The 19,253-nt window shown below is 50.8% G+C and overlaps 1 protein-coding gene across 2 annotated transcripts in view; it reads right to left on the bottom strand.

Annotated features, from left to right (window-relative positions):
• Nucleotides 1–7,445: 7,445 nt before the first annotated feature.
• The window catches only part of TMEM185A (transmembrane protein 185A), a 41,839-nt gene continuing 30,031 nt past the window's right edge, over nt 7,446–19,253 (bottom strand). Inside the window, exons 3-8 of one of the 2 annotated variants that reach the window (XM_070365736.1) lie at nt 18,212–18,419; nt 14,090–14,173; nt 10,776–10,952; nt 10,180–10,303; nt 8,815–9,013; nt 7,446–8,067 (exon numbers count right to left, since the gene is read on the bottom strand). In XM_070365736.1, coding sequence (XP_070221837.1) covers nt 8,052–8,067; nt 8,815–9,013; nt 10,180–10,303; nt 10,776–10,952; nt 14,090–14,173; nt 18,212–18,419 — 808 coding nt within the window. In that variant the 3' untranslated portion in view covers nt 7,446–8,051. Of the gene's footprint in view, nt 9,014–10,179; nt 10,304–10,775; nt 10,953–14,089; nt 14,174–18,211; nt 18,420–19,253 lie in introns of both variants that reach the window. The other variant, XM_005908151.2, reaches the window with a different exon arrangement.

Here is a 19,253-nt window from a genome sequence, read left to right as displayed (position 1 = left end):
CTGGGATCCTCCAGGGGGAGTCTGCAGACACGACATCAGGGCTCCATGCCCAGGGCTTCCGAAGCTGAGATGATGCCCTGGAATTCCTCAACCCTCCTCCTGCTCTTCACTTTGACTCTCAGCAGGTCTGAGCACCACCCTCTGTCCCTGACCTTGCTCCCCTTAGAACCAGGCCCTCCCCAGCCAGGACCCCGAGAGGCAAGCAGGAGTAGGGGGCTCACTCCTACGACCATGCCGGGGTCTCCCAGGGCTGAGAGCAGTGATGACCTGGATGTCCTGGGGCCCCAGAGCCCCCCTCAGGGTTCTACCTTGACTCCTAGCACAGCTGGGTTCCTTCACTCTGCTGACCTGAACCCGGGCACCTGACCCAGGCCCTCACTTTACTCCCATCAGGATCAATGACATAACCTCTGGATGCTGTTCCCCATGGTCCCCCAGGGCTGTCAGGAGGGCCACACATGCATCCCCTGGGGACCCTCAGTCTCCTCTGGTCCTCACCTTGAGTATTAGCAGAACATGGGCACCTCCCTCTGCCCACCTGAGACTGTGCCCCAAAGACCAACCCCTGAATCCCCAAGTTCACTGAGGAAGTGGGGGGGGGTGGTGTCTCAGCCTGACAGCCTGCACCAGGGCCCCCAGGAGTCCCAGTAGGTGTGGAGTTGTGTTCTGAGACTCTCTGTTCCAGGGTGACTGCACGCCCATGTCCTCACTCAGGAGGGGGCCTCCTTAACCCTTGAGAGAAGGCTACAGTCCTAGCACAGATGCTAAATGAGGGCCTGCTGCACCCATGACCTTGGGGGAGCACAGGGAACCACTCACCTTCCCATGGGGGCCCCTCAGTATCACCAGACTTTGGAAATTTTTGTTTAAATGATGTTGTTTTAGCTGAAGACTGTGAGGAGTGGCAGGTGAGTTAGCAAGAACTCAGCAGCCTGGAGATGGCCTTTGGCCACTCACAGTGACTTCATTCTCCTGTCTGCAGTATCGCCAGGGTCATCTCCTTGGTGGCTCTCTCCCCACTGGTCTGCACTGATGCCCACCCCCCATGGGCCCTTCTTGTGCAGAGTGGCCAGAGGGGCTCTCAGGGGCCAAGAACTTGTGACTTGTGGGTTCTAAGTCCCCATTGGCCTGACTTTTTCCGCAGAAAGGAGAGACATTTGGGAGGAGGGTGGGTGGCTGGCCTCCCTGCTCCTGGGGCCCCTGAGGGCCAAGGACTCTGCCTCACTGCCGTCCAGCCCAGCCCCCATGATGGCCTGGCTGCCCCAGCCCCCCTCAGAGGCCGGAGGTGCTGCCTGAGGGAGGCTTGGGTGTCCCCAGATTTTCTGTCTGCAGGGATGTGCAGAGCTCATCATCTGGGGGGGTTTGCATGGGGCCTTGGGGAGCTCCCTGGCCGAGACCTCAGACCTTGGAGATGGGGACCTTCCCTCCCTTTCCAGAGGCTCAGAGGATGGTTGAGAACCTTGCTGCCTGGTCATAGGCCTTGCTTGTGGGGTCAGGCATGGACAAGACCCAGGCTGTGGTGTCTCATCAGCCTCCCCTGCTGGTTTGTAGCTCAATTCATCCCAAGGCCTTTCCTCATGACAGTTGCCACGGAGTTCCAGGCGGTTCCTCTTGCAAAGAGCTAGCACTCGAGAGCACCACCAGCTTTGCTCACCGCAGGCTAAGCCTTGTTTCTGTCATCCAGAAATCAGCCTTTTTCAGCCTCCCCACCTCATCCCTGTTTGGCCATGGCACCTCCCTTTGTGAAGGGACAGAGCAAGGGAGCCCAGGGGACAAAAGAGCCACTGAAGCTGGGGCAGAGCTGGTGGGAAGTGAGTTGGCCATGGATCACCGGCTCCCCAGGGTCTGCCCAGTTGGGCCTCCAGGGTCACCCTTGCCTAGTTGGAGCACTTGTGAGGCAGGCCCCCTCTCTGAGACACCCTGTCTGGTTGAATTGCATTTCCACTCTCCTAGACACTGTCGCCTGTGTGGCCCCAGGAACAGAACTAACCCTGTGCCACTTGAGCCACCTGGCCTCTCCTCTGGTGACCAGGGCATGTGTGGGGCTCGAGACAGTTTGACTGTCCAGGGCCAGCCCATCAAGTCCATGCTCCCTCCCGACACTCCTGTGTCACCTTAGGCTGCCGCCTCTGCCCAGCCCAGGAAGACCCATGCTGAGCCACTTCATTCTGCAGATATCCGTCAAAATCTACCAAGGACTGAGTGGTGGGAGTGAAGTACCACATGGGTCTCTTGATGTCAGGCAGCCTTGAGTTTGTAAATAAAAGGTGCCTTTTGTGACAAGCAGATGACTTGAGATTACAATCTGCCTATCTCTGTTTTCTCTATAGGTTTACAAGTAAGCAGGTGCCACACATGCTGAAGTTTCTAGGAATGTGGTTTTTAAATAGCAGCATCTGCATGTGATTCCAGGTCAGGAGGCATACAGAAGTCAAGACAAAAAAAGAATGAAACCTTCTGAAAAGTTAAGGTGTGCCCCAGGCAGTGAACCTTCGTAATGGGCTGTGTTTTGTCTTGGAAGTGAGCAGCCTGGTCGGGTGTCACAGCAGCTCAGTGCTGGGGCTGACAGAGCCCTGGCCTTCACCGCCCCAAGTCCTTTCTCAGGGGCCTCCTGTGCCTGCACCAGACTGCCAACAAAGGAGACACAGCCTTCTGCTTCCAGTGGACTGGTGTGTGTGCTCTCCCCTCTCCTGACCTCGGAGCTCTTGTGTCTGCAGTGTAACCCTGGAGGGCTATTTGCTATGATCCTCAGGACAAACTCTCTTTTAAGAGAAAGCACATTATAAACTGGACACCCCAGCGAGCAGAGGGTGCTGAGTTGTGACACCCTCGGAGTGCTCAGCTGAAAAAGGAAAAGAGAAACAAGAAAATGTCACCAGATGCAGGCCCTGCAATGAAGCCAAACCTCAGGCCTGCTGTCCAGACAACAGCAAACCCCGAGACTGAACACTCGCAGGCCTTGGGCAGGGACCACAGGCTCCAGCCCTGTGCATCTCAGGACAGGAAGGGCTCTTTTGGGACCCCCAACAAGGGGAGGCCTAATTTATCCTCATCTGTCAAGTGAGGAGCCTGCTGGACAGTGTCCCTGTGCCCATGAAGCCATTCAGTCAGGCTCTTGTCCAGCCTTTGATGGGTCTTTTCAGTGAGTGGGTGCAGTGTCTGTGGGACTTCCCCAGGTGTGTGTAAGAGGTGCCTGTGTTGTGCCGGGGGTGAGTGGCCATCTGTCTTGCCTTCCCAAGCAAGCAGCTACCTGAGGGGACTCAAATGCTCAGCCAGGCCCAGGATGGAGGCACTGAAGACATGTGCTGGGTGGGAAATCCCTCATGTTTTCAGCCTCTTTATTGCCCTGAAGTGTTCTGACCACAGGGCAACCTCTCTCTGTCTGAATAGGGTGCATGTTTGGGGTCCTCTGGGGGCACACCTTAAGGGGGTGGGGATTACGGGAAAGAATGGCTGGAGATTATGGGAAAGAGGGGCTGCCTGAGCAATAGTAGAAGGGGTTCAGGGCCTGAGCAGTCAAGATCAGGTTGGGGTCTGGCCCGGCAGCCATGACAGGCATCCAGATGGAGCACAGAGGTACCAGCATGGACACTGGGAGCTGGCCAGGGGACAGGTTGAAGATCTGGGTGGGCACAGTGGTGGGGCCCACCACCACCATGGGAGGAACCATCTGGGCAGGGGGCCAGGTGAAGCAGAGCCACTGGCTCTGAATGGGCAGGGCCGCCTGTCAGGACAGGGACTAGAGAGAAAGGAACCTGCGTGCCCTTGGGCTGCCAGGTCTCAGGACCCATCAAGGGAAGCAGGGCTGCTGTCCCCAGACCAGCAGCAGGGACGACATACGTCCCGGCCAGGCCAGTGGTGGGGACAAGTTCCACGTGGCTCGTGGTCCCCTGGGCAACCTCAGGGCAGGGTGACAGGCCATCCTGTGGCTGCACGGTGCTGGGTGCAGGAGGGACACCCAGGTCTGCTAGCCTGCCCTTCACCTGCCAAGACGCAGACTTAACGCCCACTCTCCTCTTCATCTTCTTCAGGAGGTGTGGGCTGTCTCTCTTAAACAGGGGACTGTAGCAGAACTGTAACCGGGGTTCACTGAGAGAGAGAGAGAATAGCAAAGTCCTAGTGTCAAAAGGAGGCTTACTGAAACCAGCACCCTCCTGGCTAGGCCCCTGGGTGCCCTAACCCAGCCATCCCCAGGCCTCATGGAGAAAGCAGGACCCTGTCCCACAAGAGGCAGTGCCCCAGCTTGCCCATCTAACATCTAGCTTGACTCACTAACTCACCATGGCCTCTTGCCCTTGGAAAATGACTCAGAGTGGCCCAAGGATATCCGTACAAGGTCCTCAGAGGGCACTTGGCATTTGCAGCAGGCAGACTGCAGAAGCTTCCCTGCTTTCTATGCAGGTGTTGACCCTTGGCCTGCACTTCCTCGGCTGAGCAGGACATTTCCCAGGAAAGGACCTGTGCTTCCCTGCACTAAACTTCTGCTCCACAGCTATGGGAGGCATGTGCTTAGTCAGTTGTGTCTGACTCTTTGCGACCCCATGGACAATAGCCCACCAGGCTCCTGTCCATGGGGATTCTCCCAGCAAGAATACTGGAGTGGGTTGCTCTGCCCTCCTCCAGATCTTCCCAACCCAGGGATCTTCCCTCCCCAGGTCTCCCGCCTTGCAGGCAGATTCTTTCTGGTCTGAGCCGTGAGGGAGTCATGGGGGTACACAAACCCCTCTCCCTGCCTGCCTCCACCCTGGGCCCATTTGTTCCCTGGCTGGAGGAGAGGAAGGTCCAGCATTTGAGCAGTGTCATTTCTTTCCCCGGTGTGACTGCGATCTAAGGGCCCACGGATCAGCGGTACCGAGTGACACCTGGCCCCCGGGTAGCCTGACCTGATCCCTACTGTGCATTCAGCTCACCTCCGTTATCTCACACAGACATCCCCACTGGAGAAAGAGAGGAGGGGCAGTGACTTCTTTGTGCTGAGAACGCTCAGGCTCTCCCCCTCACAACTCCCCAATGCAGCACGCAGCACTGGCAGCTCCAGCAGTCACGCCGGTCCCCAGTCCTGTCTTTACACTCATCTTTCCCTGCAGGCCGGCCACTGTCCCTGGCGGCCCTGAGGTTGGCACCCACCCCGCTCCTAGGACCCAGCAGGTACTGCCCGGCCCTTACCTTGCTCAGGACACAGACAGGCGGCTCCTCCATGAGCAGACTGGTCAGGCAGAGGGAGGTGAGCACATCCTGGCACGCTTTGCTGAATCCATACAGACTAAGCTGGCAGACGAAGCTCTTCAAGCAGTCTGTCTCAAATAACTTGCCTGAGCCCACCCTCTCCAAAATGTCCTTGAAGAGCTCCTCATTGATGCGTAAGCAAGTGCCATCTTCCTCCCACCAGAAGGACATAAAGCAGTGACTGTTGATGATGGGAAAGGGGAGGGAGAGGAGGCTGCCCTCTCCCCCAGGCAGGGCACGACACTGCACGTGAAGAGGCACGGTGTGTGGCCTCTTCAACAAAGGCTCTTACCTCAAAGCCTGGAAAGCGCTCTCTTCCAGCAGCAGCCTGAAGCTGCGGTGGCCCACGGGCACAGGCTGAGCCAGGGCTACCGAAAGGTCCGCAGGGAGGGTCATAGCTCCCTGAGCTGAGGGCCAGAGGCCCTGTGTTTGGAAGAAAGGGAGCCCCCCTGAAGCCGGGCACCCCGTCCATCGCAGGGCCCTCCTTGTCTGCAGCCACGTGGAGAGTGGTGTGTCCCTCCTTCCTGGAAATGGGACAGTGCAGTGGCCAGGAGCAGTCCAGGCTCACAAGGGTGCTTGGCCCCTCACCAAAGGCCTCTGCTTGCTTGGGGCTAACATTACAAGGCAGTCATTAAGTGACCTAATAAAGGGCTGTTGTACCCAGGTTGCTCAACGTGTCAGCTTCCTGGTCCACGCTCGTCATGGCAGTGGGCCCCATGACACTCGTGCATGGGCATGAAGTCTCAGGCCGAGCACTTGTGCGAATCGGGCATGGCCTTCTGGTCCTAGAGTCCCAAGTCTGGGCAGAAACACACCAACAGACATGTGACCCTCAAAGTCAGCCCATCCTCTGTGTTCACAGGTGCCTTGAGGGTTCTGGATGGCACCCTTGTGCTCAAGCACAGCCACGTCCAGGCTGGGGGTCCACAGTCAAGGGTACAGCCACCCGGCCCCCTGTGCACTGTCGCTGGCTGGGCATCCAGTCCTCCACACAGACCCTCTCCAGGTCCTGCCATTGGTCTGCAGGAGCCCAAGGGTGGGGGCTGTAGAGGCTATGGACGAGGTCCCAGGGACACAGGGCAGGTTGCCGTCCTCTGGCTTCTGCAGCCTGCCCATGTCTACCCCAGGCTGGCCTTGCTCTGCATACTGTGGTCCCAGGCACGTGTGAGGGGGTGGTTGCCCTGGGCCTTCACACACAGTGTGGCTCTTTCCTTTGACCACCATCCACGGGAATTCCATCAGGCTGTGTCCAGGCTATGAGAGCTGCCATCCTGCTCTGGGGCCTAGTGCTCTAACATCAAAGAGGCTGCCATGCAGGGCAGCCCACATGGGCGGCCCACCCCACTAATGCCCCTCACCCCAACTCTGCTCTTGGGGTTGAAGATCTTCCCGAGATTTCCAGAATCAGAAATGCCTCTGACCTTGAGGTGTCAGCCATCCAGCCCAGGAGCCCGGCCCAGTGGGTGAGAGAGAGGGCTTGTGTGAGGAGATGCCAAGGTGGACACGGCTGCCCTGCTGATCCCCAGATGCCTGGCTTGCCCACTCTGAGCCTCTGCTTCCCCACACAGGTAACCCTAGGGGCACCTGCCTCACGGGGTCCTGAGGACTTGGGGGAGGTACAGGAGGTGGCGAGGTTCCTGACACGTAAGTCTGCCACGTGGTTATGGGGAAGTGTGCTGTGTCTGACAGCAAGTCTGCATCCAAGGTGCATAAGCACTGATCTCCCGGTGGACATTGGCTCCATGCTTGAAGCCTCTGGTCACCAGCGAGGGGTGGGCTTCCTTGTCGATTCTTGCAAACTGGGGGCTGAAACACCACTTGAATTAAATGTTTCTAGACACAGCTCGAGTGAGCTAGATAGAATTTCCCAGTGTTTCCCTTAGACAGAAACCCTACTCAGTGCCCTCCCACATGACCCAGGAATGCCTCAAACCCCTGAAAAGGCGAGTTCCATTTTAGACTGTCTGGGACCCCACAAACACTCTCGGCTACCTCCTCACCATCAGGATTGTGGCAGGGCACTCCCTGCCAATGGCTGAATCCCCAGGCCCACCCTTTCCTCTATGTATGTCCTGGCTGCCCCTGCATACTCCTGAGACATATTCACCCACCCCTGCTCCCCTCAGCTGGCCGTGGCAACTCGAGATTCCCTTTTGTGCTGGCCAAGAGAACTCCCAGCATCCTGGTCCACATCTAAAGCAAGACCTGCACAGTGCACATGGAAAATGAAGAACTAGTTTATTGAACAGCTAAAGGGGAGAAAAAGAGTAGACTGGGCTACATTTGTTACATACCAAGCAGGAAAGGCAACACCATTCCAAGTGTGCCCCTGAAGAGAGCACGGGCTTGTTCCAGGCTGGTGTCAGGATGGAGTGGTGGTGCAGTGTACATCAGCAGAGCCTGGTTCACACAAGGCAGTAGCTGCCCTCTCCCCCCTGCTCCTGGGTGACAAAGCCAGGGCTCCTTTTACCCTCTTTTACTCATGGCCATCTTGTTTGCATCGCATCTGCTTTTTTCCTTCTGACTCTCGGCTCTACCCCAAGCTCCTGCAGTGTGTGATGGACAACAAGCCCCACATCTCAACCTGTGCACGCTGCTGGACATTCCCAGTCTTGGCACCTTGTCCAGCGCTCCAGCTCCCAGGCGTGCTTTACGGTTTTCTGCAAGTCAGTGTTCCCAGTGTGGGAGAAAAAGTACAAACCATTTCTTGCTTACTGTGGCAGTTCTGGCAGCAGCAGCTAGTATGTATATGGAGAAACTGAAGAGGAGATGGCAATGTCCCATGAAGGGGGTAGCACTCCAGTGGTCAGGACAGGGGTGCGGTGCTACTGGCTTCTACTTCTGCAACAGAACATGTATGTCTCCAGTACAAGCTTGTAAAAAAATACTTTAACAGAATATACTGTACAGAACTAGGATTTAACACGGTATATTACAACGCTAAAATATTTGTATAAATACTATACAGGCACGGAGTCACTCCATTAGAAAGGGCTCACCAATGGGGTCAGTAAAAACCCAGAAATGATGTGTATGGCAGGAGCATGGCCAGTCACAGTGGCGTGGGTGCATGTGAGGCCTGAGGCTTAGTCAGGGCCCCTGACCACACCACAACAGGAGTTTCTGAGCTAAGTGGCCAGGCTGGCTTGGTTCAATAATACATTTTTCAATAACACTTTTGACGGGAATTTTCACACTTAGAAAACCAGCTGGGTGGCCATTCCTTCTTGGGCCCAAGTCAGCTCTGAAGGCACCTGCCCACTGGGAGTTGTTTCCTCTGTCTCCATATGCTCCCTCCATCAGGTCCAAATCCGCTGATGTGCACCCTACACCACGCTGCATGTTCCAGGCACCTGCCAGCCGCATGTCCCGTGGCGGTGAGTCACTGGGTAGGCATTGAGTGCAAACAAGGCATGAGATGGAAGTCCCTGGAGACCCAGCTCCAGCTCCAGTTCAGGGTGGGAGGGAGGGTGAATGGAGGCAGAAGAAGGTGGAAAAGAGGGCGGGCCAGGTGCACTCTTGATCTGCCCTGGGAACACGGTCTAATCTGGCATTTCGATATTTAATTTGGGAGGTGGGAGGACGTACTTCCCAGGGCTCTGGGTGATAACCACCCGGGTCTTCTTTCGAAACATAGGAGCGATCTTAGGAGGTTCTGGAACTGGCGTTTCTTCAGTTTCCTCGCTACCTTCATGGTGGAGGTCGTAGGAGATGTTTCCATATTCTCTCAAAAACGGGCAGATTTCAAGCAGAAACTGACAGAAATCCTTGCGAATCCCAAACCACCCTGAAACAGAAGAAATGTACTTTCTCAAACACTAGCCTCTACTGAATCTCAGGTTGCTTTTCTTTCCTGAAGAGTTTTTCTTGTATAATGTACTGCTTTATCCTGACATCTTAGAATGAAGCCTAAGCTAGGCCTCAATACCAACAAGGACCAGAAGGACGTCCTGCAGCTCTGTGGCTCCGTAGCTGGGGCTCCTGGACTGGCAGCCCCCAGGATGTCTCCCTGGGGCCTGTCAGGGATGCAATCTTGGGCCCTGGTCCAAACCTCCTGAATCAGAAACTCTGTGTGGGGGGTGGGGTGGGGGGTAGGGTGGGGTCTTGGGGCTCTGATGGGTCCTCCAGTTTGAGAACTACTGCCCTAGTGAATCTCAAATGCCTATGGCACCTAGATAATGTCAACCACTCAATCTTCCTGGCCCAGGAGAAAGCCATGTGCAACAAGGAATGTTATCCAAGAAAAAGGTTTCTGTTACCCCTGGAGTCTGGGAAGACAATAGGTATGTGTTGGTCCAAGCCAGCAGGTGGCCTGAGCTCACAGAGCCACTTCAAAGCTCCTTCTCCAAGGCCCGCTCTTCCTGTCTGGGTACCACTAAACCATCAGGTCAGTGCTGGCTTTCCTTAGGTACAACATCTTGTCACATTAGCTTCCAGAAGGGTGTGCTTCAGGGTTACATGCAAAGGAGCTCAAGGACTAGTGAGGAGAGGCTCTCATCAAAGAGCACTTCTAAACAGGTATCATCACAATGGAGAGGGAGAGCGAGCGAGCCAGGCACCACTGCTGAGAGTCAGTGATATCAAGAATGATGCTGCCAAGAGTGAGGAAACAGATCCCGGAGGATGTCTAGAGTTTGGGAGATGATGCGGATTTTCACTGAATCTTCAGGAGCCCCTGGCTAGAAGGGATAATGTTTCCCTTGTCACAGTGAATGGACTCAGAGAGGCCGCCTGCCATGCTCAGTTCTCCAGTCACAGGATTAACAGTGCTCCCTTTCCTGGAAGACTCCAGGTCTTCTCCAGTCCCACCTTCCCCAGGGAAACTCCTTGATTGGGGTCCTCAGGTTCATTTTTTCATAGAGCAGGGCCACACACACACACCCATATAGCCACACACCAGACAGAGATGTGCACACCCACCATTCAAGGACTTCTGAAATGCTAAGTACATACAGTGGTTTCCGCCTTTCTGTCCGAAGGTGGTTGCCATCAGAGTGATCAAGGAAAGCCAAAGGGGGACAAATATGGGGATACAGGAGAACGCATTGTGGCCGTCCAGCTTATGAACCAGCAGGATCTAAGGAAAGAGAAATGGTCAATGTTCTGTCAATGGAGTGTCTGAAAATGGACCCTGTCTGAAGCCAGGCTGCCCACCCTCGTCAGGCCTCCTAAGGGGGAAAGGTCACCCCACAGGAGATAACAGAAAGCCTCAATTCTGGGGGAAAGGATGAGAAGAGCTTTCACATGGCTCTTCAGGACAAAGCAGAATCCATCCACCTAGAAAATTTCCAACATCTGGCTTGTTATGGGAAACTCTTCCTGGTGTTTTTTTTCGGAGGAATAACAGTGCCCACTCTCTAATTCTCTATAGGGCTCAAATACCAAAACACCACATCCAACTTTCTCTTTCTAGAAGACAACATTCAGATGCATGGTAGCTGGAAAGGTCCACTTCCCACTGCCAGCTCCCAGGCCTCCAAAGAAAGGCAGCTCTACTGTCCTGAGCTCCTTTCAAGCCCCAGGGGCGCACAGTCTGCCAGAGAGCTTACCTCAAAAGTAAGGAGTGGCACAACGATGGTCATCCAGCTTAGCGCCATGGTGATGTGTGTCCTCCTCTGCTCTGCGATCACATCCATGGAACGCAGGAACAGGACGGACCACACGATGTAGTAGAGGACTACCAGACACAGAAACGACATGAGAATCCACAAGGGGACACACACGACCTGAGGGCGGGAGGAGAGAAGAAAGGTCTTTAGGGGAGGCACGACTGACTTCATCCTGGATCTCTGCATGTAAGTGGGTGCCAGGCCTGGATGTGGCCAGCGTGTAAAGAGGACCTGCTGCTCCTGGTGGGATCCCCCGCAGCCAGGGCCACCCTCGGGGTGGAGAGCAGCCATTTCCCTGAATCTTGAGCTCACTCAGCTGGCCTGCGCTCTGCCCACCTCCCCTCTACCTGCCAAGGGTAGTGAGGCCACCCCAGCTCACGAGCATGTCCCCTCTTCCCAGGCACTGCCCATCCTGCCAGGGGTTCTGTAGCTAGAGGCTGGGGATCGTGCCCCCTGGCAACTCAGGCTGCCCAGGGGACCCATGACCTCCATGAACTTGCACATTGAGGCCAGGAGGCTTTTCCGCTGCCTCGCTCAGACGGGTTCTGTGTCTGTTGCTGTCACACCAGAAAGACTTCGTTTCACCCCCCATATAAGCCCAGAAGATGAGTCCCAGGGGCCTCACCAAGCTCCCTCTGTTTGACCTTTTACCCCTTCTCAATGGCCCCTTGGGTACATCTGTTGTCCCTTTGTTTTCTGTTGTGAAACAGTAAAATTGACTGTTTTCCATTGGTGGCCAGTTCCATGATGGTTCATACATGTATGTGTAGATCTGTGGGGCCTTGGGCGAGACAGAGGATAACTCCGTCACCGTGCCACACTCACTCATGCTCTGTCTTTGCTGTGTCACCACCTTACCCCAACCCCAACCCCCAGAAGCCACTGCTCTGTCCTCTAACACAATACTTTTGTCTCTTCAAGAATGTGACAGAGATGGACTCATAGAGCATGTCACCTTCCAAGGCTGCCTTCTCCCACTCAGCAGGACATCTCTGAGATGCTTCCAGGCTGTTGTGTCTATCTACCAGTCACTGCTGAGTGGTGTTCCACTGGATGGATGCACCCAACCCTGTTTATCTGCTTACCCTGGGAAGGAAATGTGGGTGCTTTCCCGCTTTGGGCTGTTGCAAATGAAGTTGCTGTAAACACTTGTGCCCAGGTTTTTGTGTGGTATGTTTTCATTTCTCCAAGGGAAACACCCAGGATTGGCACTGCTAGGTCACATGGCAACTCTATGTTTATTTAACCTTATTAGAAATTGCCAAGACATTTTCCAGAGCGTCTATCCAGTTTGGCCTTTCTACTAGCAATGGGCAAATGTCCTCGTCCCTTGGTTCCGCCCTAGCACACCTGGTACTGTGGCTATCTTAGCCATTTTGATGAAGGTATTGTGGCACCTCATTCTGGTTTTTATTTGCTTTTCCCTAGTAGGTAATGATGTCCTTTACATGTGCATATTCACCATATGTCTATCTTCTTTGTGAATAGTTGGTTCAGTCTTCCGTCAATTTTAAAATTTGGTTGCTGAGGTTTTTAGTTTTGAGACTTCTTTAGATGCTTTAGATATATGTCCTTGGTTACACATGTGTTTTATGAGTATTTCCTCCTAGTCTGCAACCTGTCTTTTCATTAATATTACTTTAATTTTAAGCTTCTTTTATGGACCATGTTGTTGGTATCATTTCCAGGAACTCTTCACCTAACTTCAGATCCCAAAGACTGTCTCCTCCTAACAGTTCTTTGGTTTTCACATTTCATTTTTAGACGTAGGACTTAAGCTGGACTCCTGAAGAGGCTGGACCTTCTGCATGGAGGTTTGCTGTGGTCTTCCTCCTAAAGCACATCTGGGGTCAGGCACAGTGGCCTGGCCCTCGTGGGTAGAAAGTCAGTGAGTAGCCTCACTGGGCTTCTCTTGAACACTGTGGGAAACCTGCAGTCAGGCTGTTTCATCTGCTAGGATTTGCACAGCACTGGGGCAGGAAAAATTCCTTTGTTTATCTATAGAAAACATGCATAGTTTTTCCTAATCATTTTTTTTTTTCTGATTGTATCTTATACTCAAATTGTGGTCTTAACTCACATTTGTTTCCACCATGGTACAAGAGAAAGCTCTGAGCCCAATTACCATTCTGCAGATACAGAACCCTGAAGCTTTAAGATGGATGACTGAACAATTATCAAAGACTTTAGGAAGAAGTGATTGATCTTATCTTTATTCATTATAAAGGCATCTTTTATTCCCTTATTTTCTTCCTTGTCTCCAAATGAGTATTTTCTTTTTTTCAGTATATTTTTTTACCTTTGTAATTTTTTTTTTTAAAGGTAAACCATGTTTATCACAGAAAATGTCTTGTGTACAAAAGTACACAACAAGCAGTGGGGGACGGGATCCCAAACCCTGGCAAGACCTCATCTCACATAGGCAATGTAAGTCTTCTATCTTTTCTCTCATCTTCTTTCTATGTGTTACTAGTTGAAATTGTACTGTATTCTCTAATTTGCAGCTTGCCGAGAATGGATGGAGCCATTTACGTGTGTGTGTGTGTGTGTGTGTGTGTGTGTATGTGTAGCTCCATCCATTCTCCTACCTATGTAAGCACAATCAGTTTTAACCACACAGCCTTTCATGGAAGTCAGAGGTCACTAGCGTGACTTAGACTTCATCCCTGGCAAAAGTATAAAGAGGCACAGTTTTTTTTTTTTTTTTGAAAAAGGGAGCTGGCAGTGCAGTTTATATTTCAAAATCTCAAAAAGCTCTTACTCTCTGGGCCAGTAATACTGCTTTTGGAGTCTTTCCTAAAAAAAAGCAATGAAAAAAAAAACAGGCAAAGATTTATCTACACAAAATTATATGCTGCAGCATGATTTATAGTTGTAAAAACACTGGTAACAAGTTCAATATTCAGAAATTAGAGGACAGTCTGGTAAATGTATTTGAAGAATATTTTGTTATCAATTAAACTTTCAAAGTTATATATATAAAGAGCATTTATTGACATGGAAAACTGCTTATGACACATTAGAACAACAAAGCAGGATACTAAATTATAAATGCAGTATGATCTCAATTATCCTTATGAAACAATAAACCCCCAAACAAGGAAACAAAAACCACTAACCATGTTATCTCCTAGGGGATTATGGGTGATTATTATCCTACCACTTATGTTTATCTGTCTTTTCCAAGATTTCTATGATGAACATGAGTTTTATAATCAAAAAAAGTTTTTTTAAAGATTGAAAAAGTTACATACAAGCCAGGGCCAGTGAATGATCTTGTCCAGTCTTAAGGCAATGAATATAAACTGGAGAATGTTGACAGAACACAGGATTTCTAACTAAAAATGAAGAGAAGAATCAGTTAAACAAAGTAATAGTTGTATTCAATACCACAGTTGTTTGGTTAACATTTTAAAAAGGCAATTCAAATTATAATGCAGCAAAAGTTTTATTACATCATACTTGGAACCTCCTGATTTTCAGCAGAGAGGAGCAAAGCAGTGCTGTGCCAAGGAGAAGCCTGGCTCTGGCCTTGTGTCCTGTGCTCTCTGCTTGGTGGCTGCTTGGCCCTTTAAGCTCATCCATGCAGTGACCTGTTTCCAAGCTTGCAATCTGTAGAGGCAGTCTTTGCTGGAGTCCCCAGCTCCCCTCCTGCCCCTTCCCATACGTATCTATATTAGGATGGTTCCTAACCATCACTGTCCTGCCTTCTTGTGTTGGGACTCCGCCTACACCCCACACTTTCCTTTCTTGATCCTGGAGGACCTTGTCACATCAAGATGTCACTCATGGATGCTTTACTGCATCTTGAATCACACCATGCCATGGATCCTTCCTGCAAGCACATGTTCAACTCATCTCCATTAGACACGAAATAACCCCAAGACCAAATGAACCCACACTTCTCTTGATCTAATGCCCCTACCAGCCCTAGTTCTCTCTTTCCATCACCACAGAGCTTTGTGAGACACCGTGGACACTGGAGTCTCCATGGCCTCCCCTGCCACTCCAAGCTCTGGGGTCCACTGTGCACTGGCCTCTGTCCCCACAACAACTACCTGGAAATTGCTTTCCTCCAGGTCCCCAGTCACTTCTGCAGCACTGGGGACACTGCCACTTGCACCCGACTGGGCGCTGCCACACCAAGTGACACTGCCCACCACTCTTCCTTTGTTGAGGAACCCAGTGTGTTGTCTCGCCAGCCTCCTGGTCTCTGATACTTCCCTATCAGGTACCTTTTTCTCTCTTTAAATGGTGATGGCCCCCAAAGTCTGCCTTCTCTACCCACTGGAGAGACACAAACACAAACATGCGTGCTTTCTTGACTCCGTTACTCTGTTCTATTCGGCCTCCACACCTCTGGCAGGCACGCCCTCCTCCTGCTCGCTTCTGCAACTTCCGTCTCCACTGCAGCCTTCCTGCCAGGGCCCAGAGTCGGCTCTCCCTGAGGCACTTCAGTTGAAGCCATCCCCTAGAGAGTCGATCATCTCCCATACCTGGCCTCCTTCACCCCGTGCCATAGCTTCCCATAGCCTCCTGTCTCACTGGGAGCCACTACAGCCTGGATTCCCCAAATCAGGACATGGGTGCACAGCTGCACTCCCTTCCCCATGCTCTAGGCTCAGGCACTGCCTGTGTCCTCTACCATGCAGACTTCTCTAGGGTCCCTAGCCCAGTCTCTGTCCCAGTGCCCCACAGGTGGCCCTCCTGCTGGCTCCAGCACTTGCTGCTCTTCAACAGCTCACCACCACCCACAGAATGAAAATCACAGGACACTACCCAACCTGGCCCACGGCTGCCCCAAAGCTCCCAGTTCCCTGGGCAGTTAGTGATTCAGCCATTCCTTCCGAGGCCTATGGGCCAAAAGAAACATCTAATGGTTCCACTGACTTAAGTCATTAGATCTAAAAGGAATACTGACATCCTAAGTAGCACTCTATGGATTTTTGCACAGCACTGCCTTCTCATGACAGAGAAAGCCAACAACCTAGACTCTTCTATGACACCACTGAAATCAATGCAGTGTGCCCTAACAATAAGACCCAAACTATGTGGAGCTAGTAGTTCACTGTGTATCCCCACAGATGTCAGGGATCATTGGTTCTCCCTCAAAAATGCCCAATATCCCATGGTACCCTGTGAGCACCCTGTGGTGCCTTGGGCAGCTGGGCACTGCCTTGAAGACTAAGGACTGGCCCTTAGTCAGCCCAATCCCTCTCTACAGCCTCCCCACTTCTCCCTAGTTCCTTCATTTACACTTTATGCTCCATGCATTTTTTCTGCGGAAAAATACAAATAATGTAAAACTTACCATCTTGAGTCTCTTTAAGGGTACAGTTTAACTGTATTAAGTATATTCATATTACTACCATATGAGTATGACTGTGAAACCATCACCACTTTCCATCTCCAGGACTCTCTGCATCTTGCAAAACTGTGCTCCAGTCATATCTGAGCCACTGTTCACTTGACATGACAGACTTTCTTCTATGTCTATGGCTTCTTATGTGTTATTTCCTCTGCCTGAAAAATACCATCCCCTTTCCTTCCTGCACAGGGCACCCTGCCACACCCTGACTCCTCCTGCATGGCCATGGGGAAGCCTAGGCCCACTAACCTCTAACCAAGGAGTACTCCTCCTCCTGAGACACAAAAACCAAGAGGGGGGCTCAAGTCTTGGCATATGGTTTCTTCTCGCAGGTAGATTGCCAAGAGTGTGACCCTATGAGTGACATATTTTCTAGAACTCTGCATTAGGAAAATACATTTTTATGCCTAGTATAGTTGTAGCCCTGGTATATGCTTTCATTTTCTAAGACATATAGTTCCAATTTTTTAGTTTTCTTTAATCTCTTCCTCAGCTCCCATCCAACAGTATTTACGTAACTTTCTCAGTGCTTTTCAACCTGGGTAATGCTGCTTGGCTGGGGAGGAGCTAGGAAATGTGCACAGACCCTGCTGGATGTGAAAATAACCTGCGGGAGCACATCCACTACTGTTTACTAGGCAGACATCAGCAGTAAGTGATCTGAAATGCAGGGGACAGTCCTGCTCAAGAAGACATTTCCTATCCCAAAGGACAACAGCATATCCAGCCCCCACTGAGGAACACTGCCCCAAATAGGCAAAATCTAGAAAGTTTAATGTCAGTGATTTTGTTTAATATACAAATGATTTTTAAACCATGGTATTGTTACTTCATTTGCTCAGATAATAGAAAAGAATGCAAAGCAAAAGACGCATAAGGTGGAAAGGTAAGTGTGATGGGCTGGAAATGGCACCTTCAACAAATACGGGGAATACAGATTTGGGGCAAGTGAGGTAGGAGCCTGGAGCTCGTGTGGAAATCAGAGTTGAGAAATGCAGATTCAGGAAGTGAGAGCACAGAAGTGGCAGTGGAGGCAGGAAGTGTGAACGAGATCATTCAGAGGAAGTGTGAACAGTGAGGACAGAAAATGCCCAAGGTTAGGATCCTGATGCTGGGAAAGATTGAAGGCAGGAGGAGAAGTGGATGACAGAGCATGAGATGGTTGGATGACATCACCGACTTGATGGACATGAATTTGAGCAAGCTCTGGGAGTTGGTCATGGCGTGCTGCAGTCCATGGGGTCGCAAGAGTCAGATACGACTGAGTGACTAAACTGAGGATCCTAAGAAACAGTGACTTGTGAGGAATAGATGAAAGAATTCAGTGAAGAAGCTGAATACAGGCTGAGGTAGCCAGCTTGGTGGAGGGACCCAGAGTGTCAGGACCTGCAGAGTGGTCAGTGAGACAAGGGCTCCAAAGGCCTCCAGATGAGGCAGCAGGACACGGAGGTGGGGGGGGGCGGTGGTGCAGTGCCAAAGCAGGCAGCGTGGCTGTAGTACTTGGTCATTTAATCAAAAAATAGTCTAGGTATTGCTGTGAGGGTACTGACTTTAACTAAAGGAGATTCCCCTCGATGGTATGGTTACATCTCATCCAATCAGCTAAAGGGCCTTAGGAGCAAAGACCATGGTTTCCTGGAGAGGGAGAAATCCTGCTGAATCTCCAGCGCCCATAAGCACGTGAGCCAGCACCTTCCAATAAGCCTCCTATGTGAACACCTATCTACATATCTGCAACTATATCTCCATCTGCATCTATACTACTGGGTCTCTTTCTCAGGAGAAGCTGGCTGATCCAGGTGGACAGGGAAAGACATGAAGCAGGAAGAAGCCTGATGGCCTGAGAGAAAAACCAGTGTTTAAGTCAAGAAAGAGAAACATGATTATTTCCATTGTCTTTCATTTCCTTATATACCATGATCCAGCATTAGTGATCAATCTCTTCTATCACAGTAACTCATCAAAAGATTCTGATTTTTGAAACCTTCCTAAAAATATGAAATCTCACCTCCAGTGACCTGTCATGGCGAAAGCCCCAAACACAAGCTGCTACAGACACGGGGGAAACGAAGAAGAGTGGCATGAAGACCAGGAGCCAGAAGTGGCTGCCTCTCTCAATCCTGTCGCACACCAGCACTTCAAACATCAGCAACAGCAAGTGGATGCCCACTGCAATTAGCATGGCCTTGAACTCCACACATGTTTCCCCTTCTGCTCTAAAGAGGGACAGAAGAAGAAGAAAAAAACATCCTCAGTTCAAAATCTCCATAGCGAGCAAGCAGCCCAGCACACCAACTTACACGGATACTCTGGATTGTATTTGTAAATCTGACAAAAGGCAAAGGGAAATCAGGTGGAAAGCTAAGTTAACATTCCTCTTTAAGGGGCAATCTTTCAAACATCAAAGAACTACCACATGACAAGCAATGAATATTTACAACCAAACCGGACTTAAGAGTTTTAACTGAATATTCTCAGAGGCAATACCACAGTTTTTATTTCCTGACAGTGTACATTAACACTTTTGTTCATAAATTTAAATTCAACTACTTCCAAAATTATTTAAGCTATTACTTCTAATGCTAACAGCTGACACATATCCCTTAAATCTCATGATCCCCTTCTCTCAATGAATTAAAAACCATGTAAATCACATTTCATGCAATACAATAAAAAAAACCCTAGTTTTACTGCATAAGTGTCTGTTATATTTCAAGAAAATATAGCAACTGTTGTTAGGTGCTATTTTAAAATGCAAATCAAATTATTAATGTTATTTTCCTTCCTATCCTATTCCATTAGGATAAACTAACACCTGCAGATGCTAAAGAAGAGCCATTAAAACTGTTCTTTAAATCAGTTTAAGCTGCTTATGGATCATGCATGGACTTAATAGGTTAACAATTAAAAAAATAATAAGGCCACTAATCAGGAAAATGGTTAAAAATGCGTCTGCAAGGCCAACAATGCACTTAATTCAATATATAGGTGAACATCTGTGATGCATCATGTTGGTGTGACTTTAGAACACAGAGAAAATGAGATCAGAA

This window comes from Bos mutus, chromosome X, assembly GCF_027580195.1.
Source record: "Bos mutus isolate GX-2022 chromosome X, NWIPB_WYAK_1.1, whole genome shotgun sequence".
Lineage (NCBI taxonomy): Eukaryota > Metazoa > Chordata > Mammalia > Artiodactyla > Bovidae > Bos > Bos mutus.
This window is presented reverse-complemented; position numbering and strand designations above follow the sequence as displayed.